Here is an 18760-nt window from a genome sequence, read left to right on the forward strand (position 1 = left end):
AAACAAGAAAGGCCAATGACCGGCGAAAGGACCTTTACTTTTCTCATGGCGGAACCTCAGCAAGTTGAAATCCCCCCCTATAAGAATAGGGTAAGGTTCGTCCTTTGCAAGGTTCACAAGCTCACGTAAAAATTCAGCCTTGAAGTTGTCCTGTGCCGCCCCATAAACGGAGACCAGACTCCAAATGAAATTGTCAGCCTTATTCCGAATAGTGAGTTTGATATGATACTCACCATCAGAATTAGCTAACACTTCCATGGAATCCGAGCGTACTCCAATGAGCAAACCACCAGACCGACCTCTGGGTGGGCGAGAAAACCATTCAAAGTCTAGTCCACCGGATAACCGGTTTAAGAAACTCTGAGAGTAATCTCGCTTACCCGTCTCGGAAATAGCAATAAAATCTAAATTATAATCTTTACAACAATCGGCAATATGAGAGTGCTTAGCCAAGTCACGAAGACCTCTGCTATTCCTAAACATGCCATTCATTTAGAGACTATTTTAGATTTAGTAGCTATACCCGACCCATGTTTCTTCTTTTTTTCAGCAGAGGACTTAGAAGACCGTCGAGAGGCTTTTAGGTCATAAAATGACTCTAACCCCGACTGTTCTAAATCCACCTCCGAAATACCACCTACTATGGTAGAGAGAAGACGACCATCTGAGATGACATCGTCTTCCTCCTCCTCTAGGGAAGATAACTCAGCCCCTGTCGAAGCCTTCGGAATTACCGTTATACGGTCATATTCCAAGTGCCTCAAGACATTAGCTGATATCGAAATCTCCTCCGAATTGCGACCCAACGAAACACCTACACTACCCAACGTGGAAGAAATCTTGGAATCAGAGAATCTAGTAAAAGATGTGGAGGAAGAATAAGTCGCTGCCGCATCAAGGTTCTTTGCCGCCTTACGACGCATAGCCTTCTGCAACATGTCCTCGTCCGTAACCCCGGCCCCGTCCTCAGCCGTCGCGTATCGCCCACTCCTCCTTAGCTCAGGCTGGAGAGCTGGAGGGGGAGGCGGGTGAGTAGACTGTGGACCCTGTGGGGGTCTCTCCTCCGAAGCACCCAAAAGCGTCGACGACCGTGGTAAGGAGGGAGAAGGCGGTGTAGACCCCCCTTGACCACGGTCTGAAGACGCACACGGCTGGGCCCCCGCCGACGATAGGGGAGATGGCGGTGTAGACGCCCCCACCATCACGGAGGCACACAACGGCGCCCGCGGAAGGCCAGTAGGCGCCAGTGCATAAAACTTAACATGGTATCTCGAACCTAGCTCTTTACATCAGATTGGTCTTTCGGAATAGTTAGTTAGTGCATGAAACTTAACACACTGCTGCTGTAAAACCCAAAAAACACCAATCAAGTTTCTTAACAACACAGAGATTCGAACCTCCATTGCTAGTCCTCCAATCCTTGTAACCGGTTACGCCCGATTCGTCACTTTTTCAAACTATCAGTGCATCTAGCCTTTCACTCCTCCTCCCAAAAAATACGCTCGGGTCGCCCCCTCCTGGGCGACCTAGGGCGGAAACCCTAGCCACCGCCGCCGTCCTCCCCTCCTCCTCCCGCCCTCCTTGTCGTCCCCGGAGGCCGTTGCCGGCGAAGCCGGGCGCGGCCGGTGATGGGGGCGGCGGGGCTCCTCGCGAGATCCCTCCGTGCGGCGGATGGAGGCTAGCCTCCGCACGGAGGGGATGGCCCCGGCCCGTGGAGGGTGTGGGCGGCGCGGCCTCTTGCCGGGTGGCCGGTGTTGGTGGCGGCGGCGTGGCCATGATCTGGGCGCGGCTCTCCTCTTCATTGCCGCGGCCTTCGGGCGAGCGGTGATGGGGGCAGCGGAGAACCCGGAACTTGGCGGCGCGATCCTCTCCTTCCGTCCTAGCCTCGGCTTCGCCGGGCCAGCGGTGATGGAGACGGATCTCGCTTTGCTCCTCCTCAAGGTTTGGGACCACGGCACCAAGGGCGGCGGCTCTGGATGGCGGTGACGCCGTCGACCTGGTGGCATGTGGCGGGCGTCTGGTGCCACTGTCCGTGGCACCGCGGTGGTGGTCTTCTCCTTCACCGGAGGAGATCGGCTAGTTGTGTGGCTAGCCGTGGCGGATCTCGCGATCTGTCGCCTAGCCCCCGATGGCGAGGCGCAGCTGCCGGTGAAAGCCGGCCAGACTTCGGTCATGGCGGATGATGGCGGCGTGTTTCGTCGTTACCTTGTTGAAGGCATTGTCTCTGCAGCCTGCGCTTCTTCGCCTGGGCTGCTCCGGGGGAAATCCTAGACCCGGGTCTTCCGGATCGGACGATGGCGGCGCGCAACACCGTCCTCCCTGTTGGGGGAATCGTTTTTGGAGCAGACATTGGATGGCGGTGGTGCTGAGGTGGAGTGGTGTGCTTTGGCTGTGTCGGCGTCGTCGAGTCGCCGCGGCATGGTGCTGTGGTGTCTCGGGATGGATGCAGTGTGATGGTCTCGCGCAGGATGGTGGAGTCGTCTGGCGCCGTGGCGGCATCGATGGCAGGTCTGGCATGGTCGATACGATGATCTCTCTTGAAGATGGAGTCGAGGAAGACGGCGGTAGCAACTTCTATGGCGTAGGCGTTGGCGTGTGCTGGGAGTCTGCTTGACTGGATGTGTTTCTTATCTGCTATTGGGCTGCCTGGGAAGGCATTTGGTTTTTGGTTGATGCGAGTTGGTGAATTCGGGGTTTAGCGAGGTGGCTTCGAGTTTGATCTTTTGTATCGCCTTTGTAAGATGTTGTGAATAATCTAATAAAAAGCCGTGTGCATCCCTTGGATGCAGAAGCTGGGGCGATTTCCCCCTTTTCGAAAAAAAAATCTAGCCTTTCACTAGTTAACCTCAATCAAGCTCTCGATCGTAGGGATCGCAACAGTGCTAGACCGGCCGGATTGAGCTGACGATCGATGGACCGATGCACGCGAACGTACGGTTGGTGCCGGCCGGGGTCAGCCGCGCCGGCCTGGGCCATCGTCGCGAATGATTTATGATCGCGTGCGGCTGAAAATTCTTTATTAGAGTTGGCTAGACAGAGCGACAGAGTATAATGGCTGGTGCTTGCATGATCATCAGCCGATGGACCCCGACTCACCAGAAAGCACCAGCGAACCGCGAACACGTATTTGTACTACTGCGACGGATCACTCCGCCTCAGGTAGGGCGGCGGACACGTAACGTCGCTTAGGAGACACGCCTCGCGCGAGGTGTCCGAGCCCAGATGAGTAGCAATCACGCGAGGCGTCCATCGAAGCGTTCAGATCTTGCTCAAGGCAGAGAAGTGGGAAACGGAATTCCTCCTCTAGCTCTCGTCTCGCTACAGTAGATACCCGTGTGGAGCCTTGCTCTTCTTGAATCTTCCCACCCTAGTTTCACTCGCCGGCATCTCTCCCCCTCGCCGCCGCTGGCCATGGTGGCTGACGGTGGGTGGGAGAGAGGTCTGGCTCCTTCTAGTCTTAGATCTTCTAGTTTTTAGCTCTCTCCCGACGAATAATGAGGCGGCTACATCCAGATCTGGTGGTGCTGCTTCTCCAGTTCTTCGTTCTCTGAATCTTGGAACTGAGAAGGGCATTGGTGGATCTCATGCTAGCACCTTGATGTCGCATCCATGGCAAGATCATGTCTCAGCTGGTCTTGCTCCTTCCTTCCCCACCCCTTCTTGCTGCAATAAAAAGCATGTGTGGTGCTATTTGGAAGCTCTTGTTGATCCTGACATGCTGGAGCGCTGCCTTGCTGCCTGGTGATTTCTTGAACGGGGGACCTTTGCTGGCTCCGCTGCATCGCCCCCTTTTCGATGGCCGAAGGGCGGCCCTCGACCAAGAGCTCTACCTCCTCTGGAGGCCCTCTGCTACCTAGCGCTGGAGCTCGCCGTTGCTACCCCCCAAGTGGTTCGTCCCCGGTGGTGTTGTCACGGCCGGCGCTGGTAGATCTTCGTCGGAATGGAGAGCTCCCTGAGCTTCTTCCTCTCTGACCTCGGCGCCCTACGCCTCGAGGTCGCCGGTGACCGGTGGAGAAGGAGACCAAGCACCTGATTGCTTTTTTCTATTTCTTGCTAGGGTCCTTTCTGTAAAGTTCAATGCATTTTCTTCAAATTACTGGTTTTCTAGGACTAGAGATGTAAAAGGGCATTGTTATAATTCACGTACCTACCATTATTAATGGATGATTCCAGGCCTTTCGGGTCGTTCTTGTTCAAAAAAAAAGGTAGAGAAGTGGATCAGTAATTTGGTGCCAGTACGTACACCTCACTGTCACTGCATTTTAAGTGTCGGCCTCGGATCACTAATTTCCCAGGACTCCAGCGGGACGGGAGGAGCCTGTGATCAAGCATTGTGCTCTTCTCGTCTCTAGTTCTACGCTCTGAACCGCGCTTCTTCTTTTTCTTCCTTTTTTTTTGCCGGAACTTCGGCAACGGCATGAGGTGTTTCTTTTCTGCCGAGAACATGCGGGAGAAAGCAACGCGCGTTTGCGTTAACCTTCCATTTTCACATCGCGGAAAGGTGTTTTCTGCCCCCATTTATTTTTTTAAAACAAAGGAAAAAAAATCCTATTTTATTGATTAAAAGATTTTTTTGCTTACAAGCCTAGAAAATGCTAGGGAAGCAAAAGCTTACCCTCGCCGTAGAATTGCGCCCAAAAGTTTGGTCCTGGTAGGCCTCTAGAGGGCGGCATATTCCACATAATAGCCTCTAAGATGATGAAGGGCATAGATACAAAGTTTCTAAAAACTCCCACACTGAGCTCATTCCAAATCTTCCAAGGGCGGGCGTGAGTAAAGATGAGAGGCCATTGCGAGGCTGGCCACCGACCCACAAGAATGAGCACCAACACTCCTTCATCGTGTTGAAATTGTTTCACTAGGAGATGTCAAGGTCCACCAAGACGATCAATTCATTCAGGGCCGGCTCTGGCCCAGGGCAAGAAGTGCGACGGCCCGGGGCCCAACCAAAACTGGGGCCCATTTTTCGGGCACAGTGTATATAGGAAAAGGTAGAAGAAAAAAATTAGGCCCATCTAGCATGCACGCAACCTAAATTGGGCCCATTTAAAGAGTTCGCCCTGGGGCCCTCCAAATTCTAGAGCCGGCCCTGAATTCATTGATACCCCTCCAAATGTGGATGGAGTATCTACATTTAAACATGATGTGCGCCGTGGACCCTGATTCCATTTTGCAAAGTTGACAAGTGGCCATCCTTGTCAGTCATCCAAACTCGATTTTGTAGTACCATCCATATGCTCACTAGCTAAAAAGAACATATCCTCCAAATGAAAGTCATAACTAGACTCACAAGATAACAACTCCTTAAAATAATAAGTAGCAACGCTTAGCATATCTCCTAAGTATAAAGTGGCCCCTTCAGGACCCTCTGAAGAGAGAATCATAGTTTTATCCGTCTTCAGTCTGCTCCAGTATGGAAATCGGTTCTATTCCTATCTCCCTCTGTTATGTCCCTATCGCGAGAACGTTGGTTGGCCGTTACTTCTTTTTAACCAGATTTTCTGCATTTCACAGTTGATTTCTTGGATCCTAATTTGTTCTTGATCAGAAAGATCGTCAGCCACGGCTTTAATATCCAGAGTGTCATATTCCTCCATTATTTCTTACTAGTAAAAATTATTTCTTATTTTAGTTTTTTTTGAAGTAATTATTTTAGTTGGCTTAGATGAGGCTCTATGTTTCTAATACAACCAATAGAAACACTCCCTGGCCGTCGAAGCTTTTCCTTCCATATGTCTATAGCAGTTTTGCCTTTAGTAGGAGCTTTCCAAGTTTTGGTAACTAATTCAGTCACTAAGCCATATCAAGTTATCAACCTAATTCACTCGATGGCTGGTGATTGTTTTTTTTTTTTTGTACAGATGGGGGAGTATGTTGATTTGTGTTGTTGTGCTTGTGGGCTCAAAAATAGGCCCAACGATGGTTGCGGGGAGCTCACCCGGAAAACAATGCACACCACGACTCATGGGCCATAGTTTCATCACGAGAGTAGTGGGGTACGGCCTCCCCAGCCCCAGCTGAGGACTGGGCCTTCTTGACCAACATCTTAGGATGGCAGCCTTCCTCTTGATATTTTTTTCCGTGACTCGAGTTTGCGTGGTTGCAGTCTGAGAACATTGGTCATGCGTGAGCGGGATACCACAGCTGACAGCTCTACCAAGTCACAAAGAGGGAGTGTATATCAAAGTGGTCGTACAAACATAGAGTCGCGATCGAATCGGATGAACTACCGAACACAATACGAGGCAACTGGGAAGCGCGGAATGGCCCCAGATAGAGTTGCTACTTGCTACAGCAGCACACAGTGTGCAACTCGGAAGAAAACTCGGACCTGATAGCCGGAGAAGATAACGGAAACAAATAAGCAGCACTGCCTCTCGCCTAGCCCATGAGGGCGAGGCCCACGAGGCCCGCGGCCCCAACGAGCGCGCCCATCACGGAGCGGGCCTCCATACCGCTGGCTCCGCCGACGCTGTCGGCCGTTTTACCGGAGGCCGGCGTGTTGGTCGTCGTCGCGGCCGGCGTAGTAGACGTCGAGGGCGTCTCGGGGTCGGGGCTGGTCTCGGAGGGCGTCTCCGACGGCGCGGCGGGGGTCGCGGCGGGCGCCGTTGGGGTGGGAGTGCTGGTGGCCGCGGGGGCGACGGTGACGGCCAGCTTCATGCCGCCGGCGCAGTGGCCCGCGGCGGCGCAGATGAAGTAGCGCGTGCCGGGCTTGGTGAGCTTGATCTTGCTGTCCTGGTCGCTGTACGACTGGATGGAGTTGGTGGAGGAGCAGGCGCTGTAGTCCGCCGACCCGACCTCCGCCACGTTGTGCGACGCGCCGTACTGGAACACTGCACGCACGCACACAAACAGACAAGGGCTTGATCAGCCTCACCAAGACATTGCACTGTGCACGCACCGCCCATCAGGCAAGTCATGGGCAGCCATTGCCGGCGCCGCTGACGCCAACATGGACGCCCATTTTGCCATACACGAACACTGGTACTGAAACCTACCGAGCGTGTCGCCGACGTTGAAGGTCTTGTCGCTTGCCCAGGTGCTGTAGTCCACGCCCCCGGTCCAGCCCGACGAGTCGCCGACGGTGTAGTCCACGGCGTACGCCGCCGGGGCGGCCGCGGCCAGGAGCACGAGACCAGCAGCTAAAAGAAGTCCACGTCCAGCCATGGCAACAAGCTCAGGGATCACCGACCTAGGTCCTCGAGGTTTTGGCAGTGGAATGCGAGTGCAAGGACTGAATGCAAGTGACAGGACTGATGGCCCGCGGTTTACTGGCTATATAGGCTTAGCGAAGCGGTGCAGGTGATACCTAGCGGGATTTGGTTTGGTTAGCTCGGGAGCAGTTTGGGTTAGTTCTGCTCGTCGCCAACTCCCATCTCTACTGCCACCCTTTGATTCCCTGAACAAATCGCTAGCGCCATCCAGGTTGCTGGTACCGATGGCGTTCAGTTGATCACAATGTCACATCGAATACGTTAGCGCAGGCAATAGCCACCTAGTATTGTTTATCAACTCATATGAACCAGCTAATCCATCTTCATGTTAACAGAAAGGCACAGATATTAATTTGATAATAAACCATCAAAGGAATGCAGTATTAGATGGCATGCCGCCGTTACCACTCACTAGCCGAAGGAGGTCAAAAAAAATGTGCTAGGAGAAGACATCAAGGGGCAAGTGTTGGTTGAACCGTTCAACAAACCGACTAATTTAATTCCTGCACGTACAATTCCTGGATTAAACTTATATGATTCGAGGTGGAGGGGCGTCACACACCGCAGCTGACCTCGAAAGGCCATCACCAACTCAAGACCTAGCCTCCGCGTCATCTACACTACCGCAGAGGCCATCGTCGTCAAAGATCCAGGGCCCATGCCCCAATTGACAAACTCATGTGTTGTCATTGGCGACACAACAAGGTGATCGTGGCTAGAACACCGTCGCTTGACCATCTGCCACGTAAAATGCTGCCACACAGCAACATCCTCTGGCAACCACCAACTCCCCGCCACAAGCCGCTCCAATCGTCCTCCGTAGGCCCGCCGGCCCGAAGAAACGAGGCCGCCGCAGCCTCGGCATCTCCATTTTACCATCATCGACTGCCCTCGCAACCACCGACAACCAGACCACCACCGTCCCAAGGCCGACATCCTCCCGATTGCAAGAATTTGACGTCTAGGCCGCCGCCGCCGCCATCTAGGACAAATATCTCATGTCGCGGGAACGAGCGAGAAGACAAGACCCCACTATCTGCTATCCACCGGGGGAGACTCTGCTCGGCGGATTCCTCTAGTGGCAGGAGTTAGAGGGGAGGGGAAATGGCTATGGTTTTACCTGAGTCGCCCTAGAATCGACGCGGGGAACTTTTTCCTCGTTTCAAGTCCCCTTCACCTAGTACATTACTAGTTCCTTCTGAGAGAGTTACCATGATTGCATGAGTACCATCACCTGGCCTTCGTACATATGGCCTTTCACAATGCATTGTATCTTAGCGCATTATCCTAAATAGTGATATGTTTTAAGAAACATCTTCTACAATGCGTTGTTTCTTAGAGTTGTATCTACATTTAGTGATTTTTGGCTAATGCATGCATGTGATTGGACTAGAAATATTTTTCTACCTATGACTCTCTCCAAGGTTGTATCTTAGCTAAGATACAACAACCCTCTCTTTCATCAATTAATATGGTGCCACATCACCAAGTAGCCTATGATGCTGTGTCAAGAGTCACCCATTGTGAAAGGCCTAACAAATAAATCTTCATTATCGAACAACTAAGAAATAACTATCTCACTAATCGGTAAGAATTATCCCATGAAACTTCGGGATATATGCTTGCTAGCGAAAAGAAATGAGAAAATATTGATGTGACAATAATTAGCAGTTGACTGGTAAATACCATTTCCATATTAACTAAGACAGAGACCATTACAAAATTTATCATGTTCTTCCCGAAGCATAGCTTCTTTATTCTCTTCTTCATATACATCCTCTCCTAAGATTATATTCTCATCATCTCATTCCTTCAAAATATTAGTAGTTACTTTTTGTGCAACAAGGCTTCTCTTATGATAATCAACAATAAAAACATTATTACTAAAATTTACAAGGCAATATTTTAGGAGGTAAAAAGTTAACTTATAACTTTACGAGCCTCATCACAAGTTTTATATTTTCCGTTAATGAGAGAATCGATCAAACTTGAAGGCCGGAACGAAAGCGGGCGATCCAAGATCCACAAAGCACTGATGCATGCTTGCGCGGGAGACAGTCCGGCTGGCCGGCCGCGAGCTCTGTTTGTCTGTGTGGCAACGGGGTAAGGAACTAGGGTATTTTTACTCGTCCATTTACATCTGATTTGTTCTAGTAGCATTAGTTCTTTGCTCATCTCCTGATATTAGATTAATTTGTGCCTTTAAAATTATTGATACTGAATGGTAGAAAAATGCAAGCAGAAAACTTCACTCGGAAATTTCCCAATTCTGCTTGCGCTTGTGAAGACCAATTGACTCAATCTCTTTTCCAGCTCTCAACCTACAATCTAATTAACTTGATCACCATCTGAAGGCAATTGATTAGCTTTTAAATTAGATGTATCTTTTGTCCATCGAGAGATGATGACTGAATTAGTACATACTAATTGATATACTGTAAAAAAGAATTGCTAGAAGATTGCATCAAACGAGACTATCCAACCATTTGATGAGCTTTGTAGTACTACAAAATAAACTTGTGCTTTGTACCGCCAAAAAATTATTCTATGTTATCATTTCAACAATAAATATATTGTGATGTTTTATCACCGCAACTTAGCTTCTAATTAATGTAGAATTGGCATGCACTAAAACGAGTGTCGAGGGAATTTTTTTTTGTCGTCTTTGGCTCTTCGCCCCCCTCATGCCAGAATCATGGCTCCGTCCCTGTAGGTGTCTCTAAAACTAGGAGATGCATGGTACCCCATCCTTATGAGTATTGTTCACATGAATTTGCATATCTCAAAATCTTGGTTTATGCTCTCTTTAACTTTTATTTTGTTGGAGGACTACCACATATATTTTTTACTTACTTTCTTGTGTTCAACAGTCATGAGAATCGAGTCAAAAGAGAGAACAATGAGTCTTCCAAAAAATTCAATACAATTATCCAAGCATGCTTTATGATTCATAATACTTATCATTCATTTGCTTACAATACTATTTACCATTATGCATGCTTTGCAGAATGTAAGAGTTATCACTTCATGAGATCATATTGCTTATTTTCATTCTCTATTTATTGAACCTTGTAAGACTTTGCATGATTCATAGAAGCAATATAATAAACTATAAAGTTCATGTTAGTTTTATCACCTTTATGCTCGAGGATGAGCATATGTTAAGATTGGGATGTTGATGCATGTAAAATGCATACATGAACTTTGTACTTTATTAACATATATACCTAAATATTTACAACATATATGATGTTATTTTCATGTTTTATATTGATTTATGCGGATTTCCTTATGATCCTCTTTATTTGGGTTATAACTCTGTGGAATTTGAAAACCATATTTTGTGTATTTTTCACTTTCAGATATATACGGAGTCCAATTGAGTTAGGATTTCTGGGACGTTACGTTTTCAGCAAGAGAATCATCATGAACTTTTGGATCAGACCTGGAAGGCATAGAGGCCCAAAAGAGGGCAGGTGGCGTGCGCAGCAGGGGGAGGGGCACCTAGGCTCTTTTGGCCATCGATCGTCCGATTCGCTTGATTATTTCTGCTGTTTTTGGTTTCAGAAATCCTAGTAAGGAAATATTCTCGGAATTGGACGAAATCAACGCCCAGGGGCCTATTTTGCCACGAAGCTTCCAGAAGACCGGAGAGTCAACGAAGTGGGGCCACGAGGTGGCCAGGGGGTAGGGCGGCGCGGCCCAACCCTTGGCCGCGCCGACCTGTCTCCTGGGCCCCTCGCGACGCCCCCTGACCTACCCTTCCGCCTATAAATAGCCTTTGTCGCGAAACCCCCAGTACCGAGAGCCACGATACGGAAAACCTTCCAGAGACGCCGCCGCCGCCAATCCCATCTCGGGGGATTCAGGAAATCGCCTCCGGCACCCTGCCGGAGAGGGGAATCATCTCCCGGAGGACTCTACGCCGCCATGGTCGCCTCCGGAGTGATGTGTGAGTAGTTCACCCCTGGACTATGGGTCCATAGCGGTAGCTAGATGGTTGTCTTCTCCTCATTGTGCTTAATTGTCGGGTCTTGTGAGCTGCCGAACATGATCAAGATCATCTATCTGTAATTCTATATGTTGTGTTTGTTGGGATCCGATGAATAGAGAATACTATGTTATGTTGATTATCAATTCATGTCTATGTGTTGTTTATGATCTTGCATGCTCTCCGTTATTAGTAGAGGCTCTGGCCAAGTTTTTGCTAGTAACTCCAAGAGGGGTATTTATGCTCGATAGTGGGTTCATGTCTCCGTGAATGCGGGAGTGAGAAACCTCTAAGGTTATGGATGTGCTGTTGCCACTAGGGATAAAACATTGATGCTATGTCCGAGGATGTAGTTATTGATTACATTACGCGCAATACTTAATGCAATTGTCTGTTGTTAGCAACTTAATACTGGAGGGGGTTCGGATAATAACCTGGAGGTGGACTTTTTAGGCATAGATGCATGCTGGATAGCGGTCTATGTACTTTGTCGTAATGCCCAATTAAATCTCACAATACTCATCATAATATGTATGTGCATGGTCATGCCCTCTCTATTTGTCAATTGCCCAACTGTAATTTGTTCACCCAACATGCTATTTATCTTATGGGAGAGACACCTCTAGTGAACTGTGGACCCCGGTCCAATTCTCTATACTGAAATACAATCTACTGCAATACTTGTTCTACTGTTTTCTGCAAACAATCATCTTCCACACTATACATCTAATCCTTTGTTACAGCAAGCCGGTGAGATTGACAACCTCGCTGTTTCGTTGGGACAAAGTACTTGGTTTGTGTTGTGCAGGTTACACATTGGCGCCGGAATCCCTGGTGTTGCGCCGCACTACATCTCGCCGCCATCAACCTTCAACGTGCTTCTTGACTCCTACTGGTTCGATAAACCTTGGTTTCTTACTGAGGGAAACTTGCCGCTGTGCGCATCACACCTTCCTCTTGGGGTTCCCAACGGACGCGTGTCGAACGGAAAGACAATACGTCAACCACGCGCATCAAGCTAAATTTCTGGCGCCGTTGCCGGGGAGATCAAGACACGCTGCAAGGGGAGTCTCCACATCCCAATCTCTTTACTTTGTTTTTTGTCTTGCTTAGTTTTATTCACTACTTTGTTTGCTGCACTAAATCAAAATACAAAAAAAAATTAGTTGCTAGTTTTACTTTATTTGCTATCTTGTTTGCTATATCAAAAACACACAAAAAATTAGTTACTTGCATTTACTTTATCTAGTTTGCTTTATTTATTGTTGCTAAAATGGGTACTCCTGAAAATACTAAGTTGTGTGACTTCACAACCACAAATAATAATGATTTCTTATGCACACCTATTGCTCCACCTGCTACTACAGCAGAATTCATTGAAATTAAACCTGCTTTACTAAATCTTGTTATGCGAGAGCAATTTTCTGGTGTTAGTTCTGATGATGCTGCTGCCCATCTCAATAATTTTGTTGAACTATGTGAAATGCAAAAGTATAAAGATGTAGATGGTGACATTATAAAATTAAAATTGTTCCCTTTCTCATTAAGAGAAAGAGCTAAAGATTGGTTGCTATCTCTGCCTAACAATAGTATTGATTCATGCACTGTTCAAAAAATCGGCCGAGATACCGATTTATCGGCCGATTTATCGTGAATCGGGTGGTAACCGATAAGATTTTAGCATCTCGGCTAATTTATCGCTACACCGATATTTTGACCGATTTTTAGTCCGATGACCAATATTTTGGCCGATTTTCAGTGAAATTTCGCTGAAACTTGGTCTGGCAGTCGTTATTTTTGTTCTATTGTCTTGTAGAACTATACATTAGCTCAAAATTTTCATTTTGATTGATTGAAATGCAAGAAATCAAGGTAATATACTTCTGTTCAATGCTTCAATATTATCTATGCATAGCATATTATATAAAATTTAGTGCTGAAAATTAGAATTTACAAAAAAATAAGCCGATAAATGGCCGACCGATAAAATCGATTAATCGTCCGATAAGCGATTAATCTCCATTTTAAGACTGGCCGATAAGTTAGCGATTCACGATTTCTTGAACATTGGACTCATGGACTAAATGCAAGGATGCTTTTATTGGTAGATATTATCCCCCTGCTAAAATTATATCTTTGAGGAGTAGCATAATGAATTTTAAACAATTGGATACTGAGCATGTAGCTCAAGCATGGGAAAGAATGAAATCTTTGGTTAAAAATTGACCAACCCATGGACTGACTACTTAGATGATCATCCAAACCTTTTATGCATGACTGATTTTTTCTTCGCGGAACCTATTGGATTCAGCTGCTGGAGGTACCTTTATGTCCATCACTCTTGGTGAAGCAACAAAGCTTCTTGATAATATGATGATTAATTACTCTGAATGGCACACGGAAAGAGCTCCACAAGGTAAGAAGGTAAATTCTGTCGAAGAAACCTCTTCCTTGAGTGATAAGATTGATGCTATTATGTCTATGCTTGTGAATGATAGGACAAATATTGATCCTAATAATGTTCCGTTAGCTTCATTGGTTGCTGATACGTCTCCGACGTATCGATAATTTCTTATGTTCCATGCCACATTATTGATGTTATCTACATGTTTTATGCACACTTTATGTCATATTCGTGCATTTTCTGGAACTAACCTATTAACAAGATGCCGAAGTGCCAGTTGCTGTTTTCTGCTGTTTTTGGTTTCAGAAATCCTAGTAACGAAATATTCTCGGAATTGGACGAAATCAACGCCCAGGGTCCTATTTTGCCACGAAGATTCCAGAAGTCCGAAGAGGAGACGAAGTGGGGCCACGAGGTGGCCACACCCTAGGGCGGCGCGGCCCCCCCCCCCTTGGCCGCGCGGCCCTGTGGTGTGGGCCCCTCGTGCCCCATCCTGACCTGCCCTTCCGCCTACTTAAAGCCTCCGTCGCGAAACCCCCAGTACCGAGAGCCACGATACGGAAAACCTTCCAGAGACGCCGCCGCCGCCGATCCCATCTCGGGGGATCCAGGAGATCGCCTCCGGCACCCTGCCGGAGAGGGGAATCATCTCCCGGAGGACTCTACGCCGCCATGGTCGCCTCCGGAGTGATGTGTGAGTAGTCTACCCCTGGACTATGGGTCCATAGCAGTAGCTAGATGGTTGTCTTCTCCCCATTGTGCTTAATTGTCGGATCTTGTGAGCTGCCTAACATGATCAAGATCATCTATCTGTAATTCTATATGTTGCGTTTGTTGGGATCCGATGAATAGAGAATACTTGTTATGTTGATTATCAAAGTTATGTCTATGTGTTGTTTATGATCTTGCATGCTCTCCGTTACTAGTAGATGCTCTGGCCAAGTAGATGCTTGTAACTCCAAGAGGGAGTATTTATGCTCGATAGTGGGTTCATGCCTCCATTGATATCTCAGGACGGTGTGAGAAAGTTCTAAGGTTGTGGATGTGCTGTTGCCACTAGGGATAAAACATTAGTGCTATGTTCAAGGATGTAGTTACTAGTTACATTACGCGCAATACTTAATGCAATTGTCTGTTGTTAGCAACTTAATACTTGAGGGGGTTCGGATGATAACTTTGAAGGTGGACTTTTTAGGCATAGATGCATGCTTTGGATGGCGGTCTATGTACTTTGTCGTAATGCCCAATTAAATCTCACTATACTCATCATAATATGTATGTGCATGGTCATGCCCTCTTTATTTGTCAATTGCCCAACTGTAATTTGTTCACCCAACATGCTGTTTGTCTTATGGGAGAGACACCTCTAGTGAACTGTGGACCCCGGTCCAATTCTCTATCTTGAAATACAATCTACTGCCAATCTTGTTCTACTGTTTTCTGCAAACAATCATCTTCCACACAATACGGTTAATCCTTTGTTACAGCAAGCCGGTGAGATTGACAACCTCACTGTTTCGTTGGGGCAAAGTACTTTGGTTGTGTTGTGCAGGTTCCACGTTGGCGCCGGAATCCCTGGTGTTGCGCCGCACTACATCCCGCCGCCATCAACCTTCAACGTGCTTCTTGGCTCCTCCTGGTTCGATAAACCTTGGTTTCTTTCTGAGGGAAAACTTGCTGCTGTGCGCATCATACCTTCCTCTTGGGGTTCCCAACGAACGTGTGAGTTACACGCCATCAAGCTCTTTTTCTGGCGCCGTTGCCGGGGAGATCAAGACACGTTGCAAGGGGAGTCTCCACTTCTCAATCTCTTTACTTTGTTTTTGTCTTGCTTAGTTTTATTTACTACTTTGTTTGCTGCACTAAATCAAAATACAAAAAAATTAGTTGCTAGTTTTACTTTATTTGCTATCTTGTTTGCTATATCAAAAACACAAAAAAATTAGTTACTTGCATTTACTTTATCTAGTCTGCTTTATTTACTGCTGCTAAAATGGCCAACCCTGAAAATACTAAGTTGTGTGACTTCACAACCACAAATAATAATGATTTCTTATGCACACCTATTGCTCCACCTGCTACTACAGCAGAATTCTTTGAAATTAAACCTGCTTTACTGAATCTTGTTATGCGAGAGCAATTTTCTGCAGTGTTAGTTACGATGATGCTGCTGCCCATCTTAATAATTTTGTTGAATTGTGTGAAATGCAAAAGTATAAGGATGTAGATGGTGACATTATAAAATTAAAATTGTTCCCTTTCTCATTAAGAGGAAGAGCTAAAGATTGGTTGCTATCTCTGCCTAAGAATAGTATTGATTCATGGACTAAATGCAAGGATGCTTTTATTGGTAGATATTATCCCCCTGCTAAAATTATATCTTTGAGGAGTAGCATAATGAATTTTAAACAATTAGATACTGAACATGTTGCTCAAGCTTGGGAAAGAATGAAATCTTTGGTTAAAAATTGCCTAACACATGGACTGACTACTTGGATGATCATCCAAACCTTCTATGTAGGACTAAATTTTTCTTCGCGGAATTTATTGGATTCAGCTGCTGGAGGTACCTTTATGTCCATCACTCTTGGTGAAGCAACAAAGCTTCTTGATAATATGATGATCAACTACTCTGAATGGCACACTGAAAGAGCTCCACAAGGTAAGAAGGTAAATTAAATGAAGAAACCTCTTCCTTGAGTGATAAGATTGATGCTATTATGTCTATGCTTATGAATGGTAGGCCTAATGTTAATTCTAATAATGTTCCGTTAGCATCATTGGTTGCTCAAAAAGAATATGTTGATGTGAATTTCATTAAAAATAACAATCACAATGATTCTAGGCCATATCCTGCTAATGGTAACTCTTATGGTAGATATGTTTCACCTAATGAAGAAAAGATGCTAGAAATTGAAAGATCCACCAAGAGCTTTATGCAATCACAATATGAGCAAAATAAATTGTTTACTAAAACTATGAATGAGCAATCTACCTTGTTGAAGAATATAGGGAATCAACTTGAAAATCTGAATAGGGAGATCTCGGGGTTGCAAACTAAACTTGCTAATGCTGAAAACCGAATCTCATACATGTCTGCATCACAATCTTCTTTAATTAATAAAATGGCTGCTAAACATGAGGATTTAGATGACAAAATTACTACTACAGCAAATGCCATCCAAGTTAGAATTAATGAGAATATAAGATTAATGGCTGAACTGCGTGCTAGGTGGAATAGAGAAGAAAATGAAAAACTAGCTAAAGAGAAGAATGTAGCTAAAGTTTGGACTATTACCACCACTAGTAATGCTAATGCTACACATGTTGCTGCACCTCCTACTATTAATAATAAAAGAATTAGTGTTAGCAATGTTTCCACTTCTAATGCAAAGCGCGAGAAACTGCCCGAAACTGCTGAAACTGCCTGTGATAAAACTGCTGAAATTTTTTCCAACATTGGGGATGATGATCCCATTGCTTTAGATTATAATGGTTTGAATTTTGATGATTGCCACATCTCTGAAGTTATAAAGTTCTTGCAAAAACTTGCTAAAAGTCCTAATGCTAGTGCTATAAATTTGGCTTTCACGTAACATATTACAAATGCTCTCATAAAAGCTAGAGAAGAGAAACTAGAGCGCGAAGCCTCTATTCCTAAAAAGCTAGAGGATGGTTGGGAGCCCATCATTAAGATGAAGGTTAAAGATTTTGATTGTAATGCTTTATGTGATCTTGGTGCAAGTATTTCCGTTATGCCTAAGAAAATTTATAATATGCTTGACTTGCCACCGCTGAAAAATTGTTATTTGGATGTTAATCTTGCTGATCATTCTACAAAGAAACCTTTGGGGAAAGTTGATAATGTTCGCATTACCGTTAACAATAACCTTGTCCCCGTTGATTTTGTTGTCTTGGATATTGAATGCAATGCATCTTGTCCCATTATATTAGGAAGACCTTTTCTTCGAACTGTTGGTGCTATCATTGATATGAAGGAAGGTAATATAAAATATCAATTTCCTCTCAAGAAAGGTATGGAACACTTCCCTAGAAAGAGAATGAAGTTACCTTTTGATTCTATTATTAGAACAAATTATGATGTTGATACTTCGTCTCTTGATAATACTTGATACACACTTTCTGCGCCTAGCTGAAAGGCGTTAAAGAAAAACGCTTATGGGAGACAACCCATGTTTTTACCTACAGTACTTTGTTTTTATTTTGTGTCTTGGAAGTTGTTTACTACTGTAGCAACCTCTACTTATCTTAGTTTAGTGTTTTGTTGTGCCAAGTAAAGTCGTTGATAGTAAAGTTCATACTAGATTTGGATTACTGCGCAGAAACAGATTTCTTTGCTGTCACGAATCTGGGCTGTTTTCCCTGTAAGTAACTCAGAAAATTATGCCAATTTACGTGAGTGATACTCAGATATGTACGCAACTTTCATTCAATTTGAGCATTTTCATTTGAGCAAGTCTGGTGCCTCGATAAAATTCGTAAATACGAACTGTTCTGTTTTGACAGATTCTGCCTTTTATTTCGCATTGCCTCTTTTGCTATGTTGGATGAATTTCTTTGATCCATTAATGTCCAGTAGCTTTATGCAATGTCCAGAAGTGTTAAGAATGATTATGTCACCTCTGAATATGTTAATTTTTATTGTCGCTAACCCTCTAATGAGTTGTTCTAAGTTTGGTGTGGAGGAAGTTTTCAAGGATCAAGAGAGGAGTATGATGCAACATGATCAAGGAGAGTGAAAGCTCTAAGCTTGGGGATGCCCCGGTGGTTCACCCCTGCATATATAAAGAAGACTCAAGCGTCTAAGCTTGGGGATGCCCAAGGCATCCCCTTCTTCATCGACAACATTATCAGGTTCCTCCCCTGAAACTATATTTTTATTCCATCACATCTTATGTGCTTTTCTTGGAGCGTCGGTTTGTTTTTGTTTTTTGTTTTGTTTGAATAAAATGGATCCTAGCATTCACTTTATGGGAGAGAGACACGCTCCGCTGTAGCATATGGACAAGTATGTCCTTAGGCTCTACTCATAATATTCATGGCGAAGTTTCTTCTTCGTTAAATTGTTATATGGTTGGAATTGGAAAATGATACATGTAGTAATTGCTATTAATGTCTTGGGTAATGTGA

General features: G+C 45.6%; 1 protein-coding gene across 1 annotated transcript; it reads right to left on the reverse strand.

The window, feature by feature from the left end:
- Positions 1–6159: 6159 nt before the first annotated feature.
- LOC127306872 (chemocyanin) lies at positions 6160–7265 on the reverse strand. Its single transcript, XM_051337573.2, has 2 exons — positions 6999–7265; positions 6160–6833 (listed from the first exon to the last, which is right to left on the reverse strand). The coding sequence occupies exons 1-2, from the start codon at positions 7165–7167 to the stop codon at positions 6382–6384; spliced, it is 621 nt and encodes a 206-aa protein (XP_051193533.1). The 5' UTR covers positions 7168–7265; the 3' UTR covers positions 6160–6381.
- Between the last annotated feature and the right edge of the window lie 11495 nt (positions 7266–18760).

Source organism: Lolium perenne, chromosome 6, assembly GCF_019359855.2.
Source record: "Lolium perenne isolate Kyuss_39 chromosome 6, Kyuss_2.0, whole genome shotgun sequence".
Taxonomy (NCBI): Eukaryota; Viridiplantae; Streptophyta; class Magnoliopsida; order Poales; family Poaceae; genus Lolium; species Lolium perenne.

Excerpts from the sequence above, each read along its gene's own strand:
- LOC127306872 (XM_051337573.2), bottom strand. The coding sequence starts at position 7,167 with ATGGCTGGACGTGGACTTCTTTTAGCTGCTGGTCTCGTGCTCCTGGCC. Across the intron at positions 6,834-6,998 it reads CAACGTCGGCGACACGCTCG|TGTTCCAGTACGGCGCGTCG; the intron begins GTAGGTTTCAGT and ends GCGTGCGTGCAG.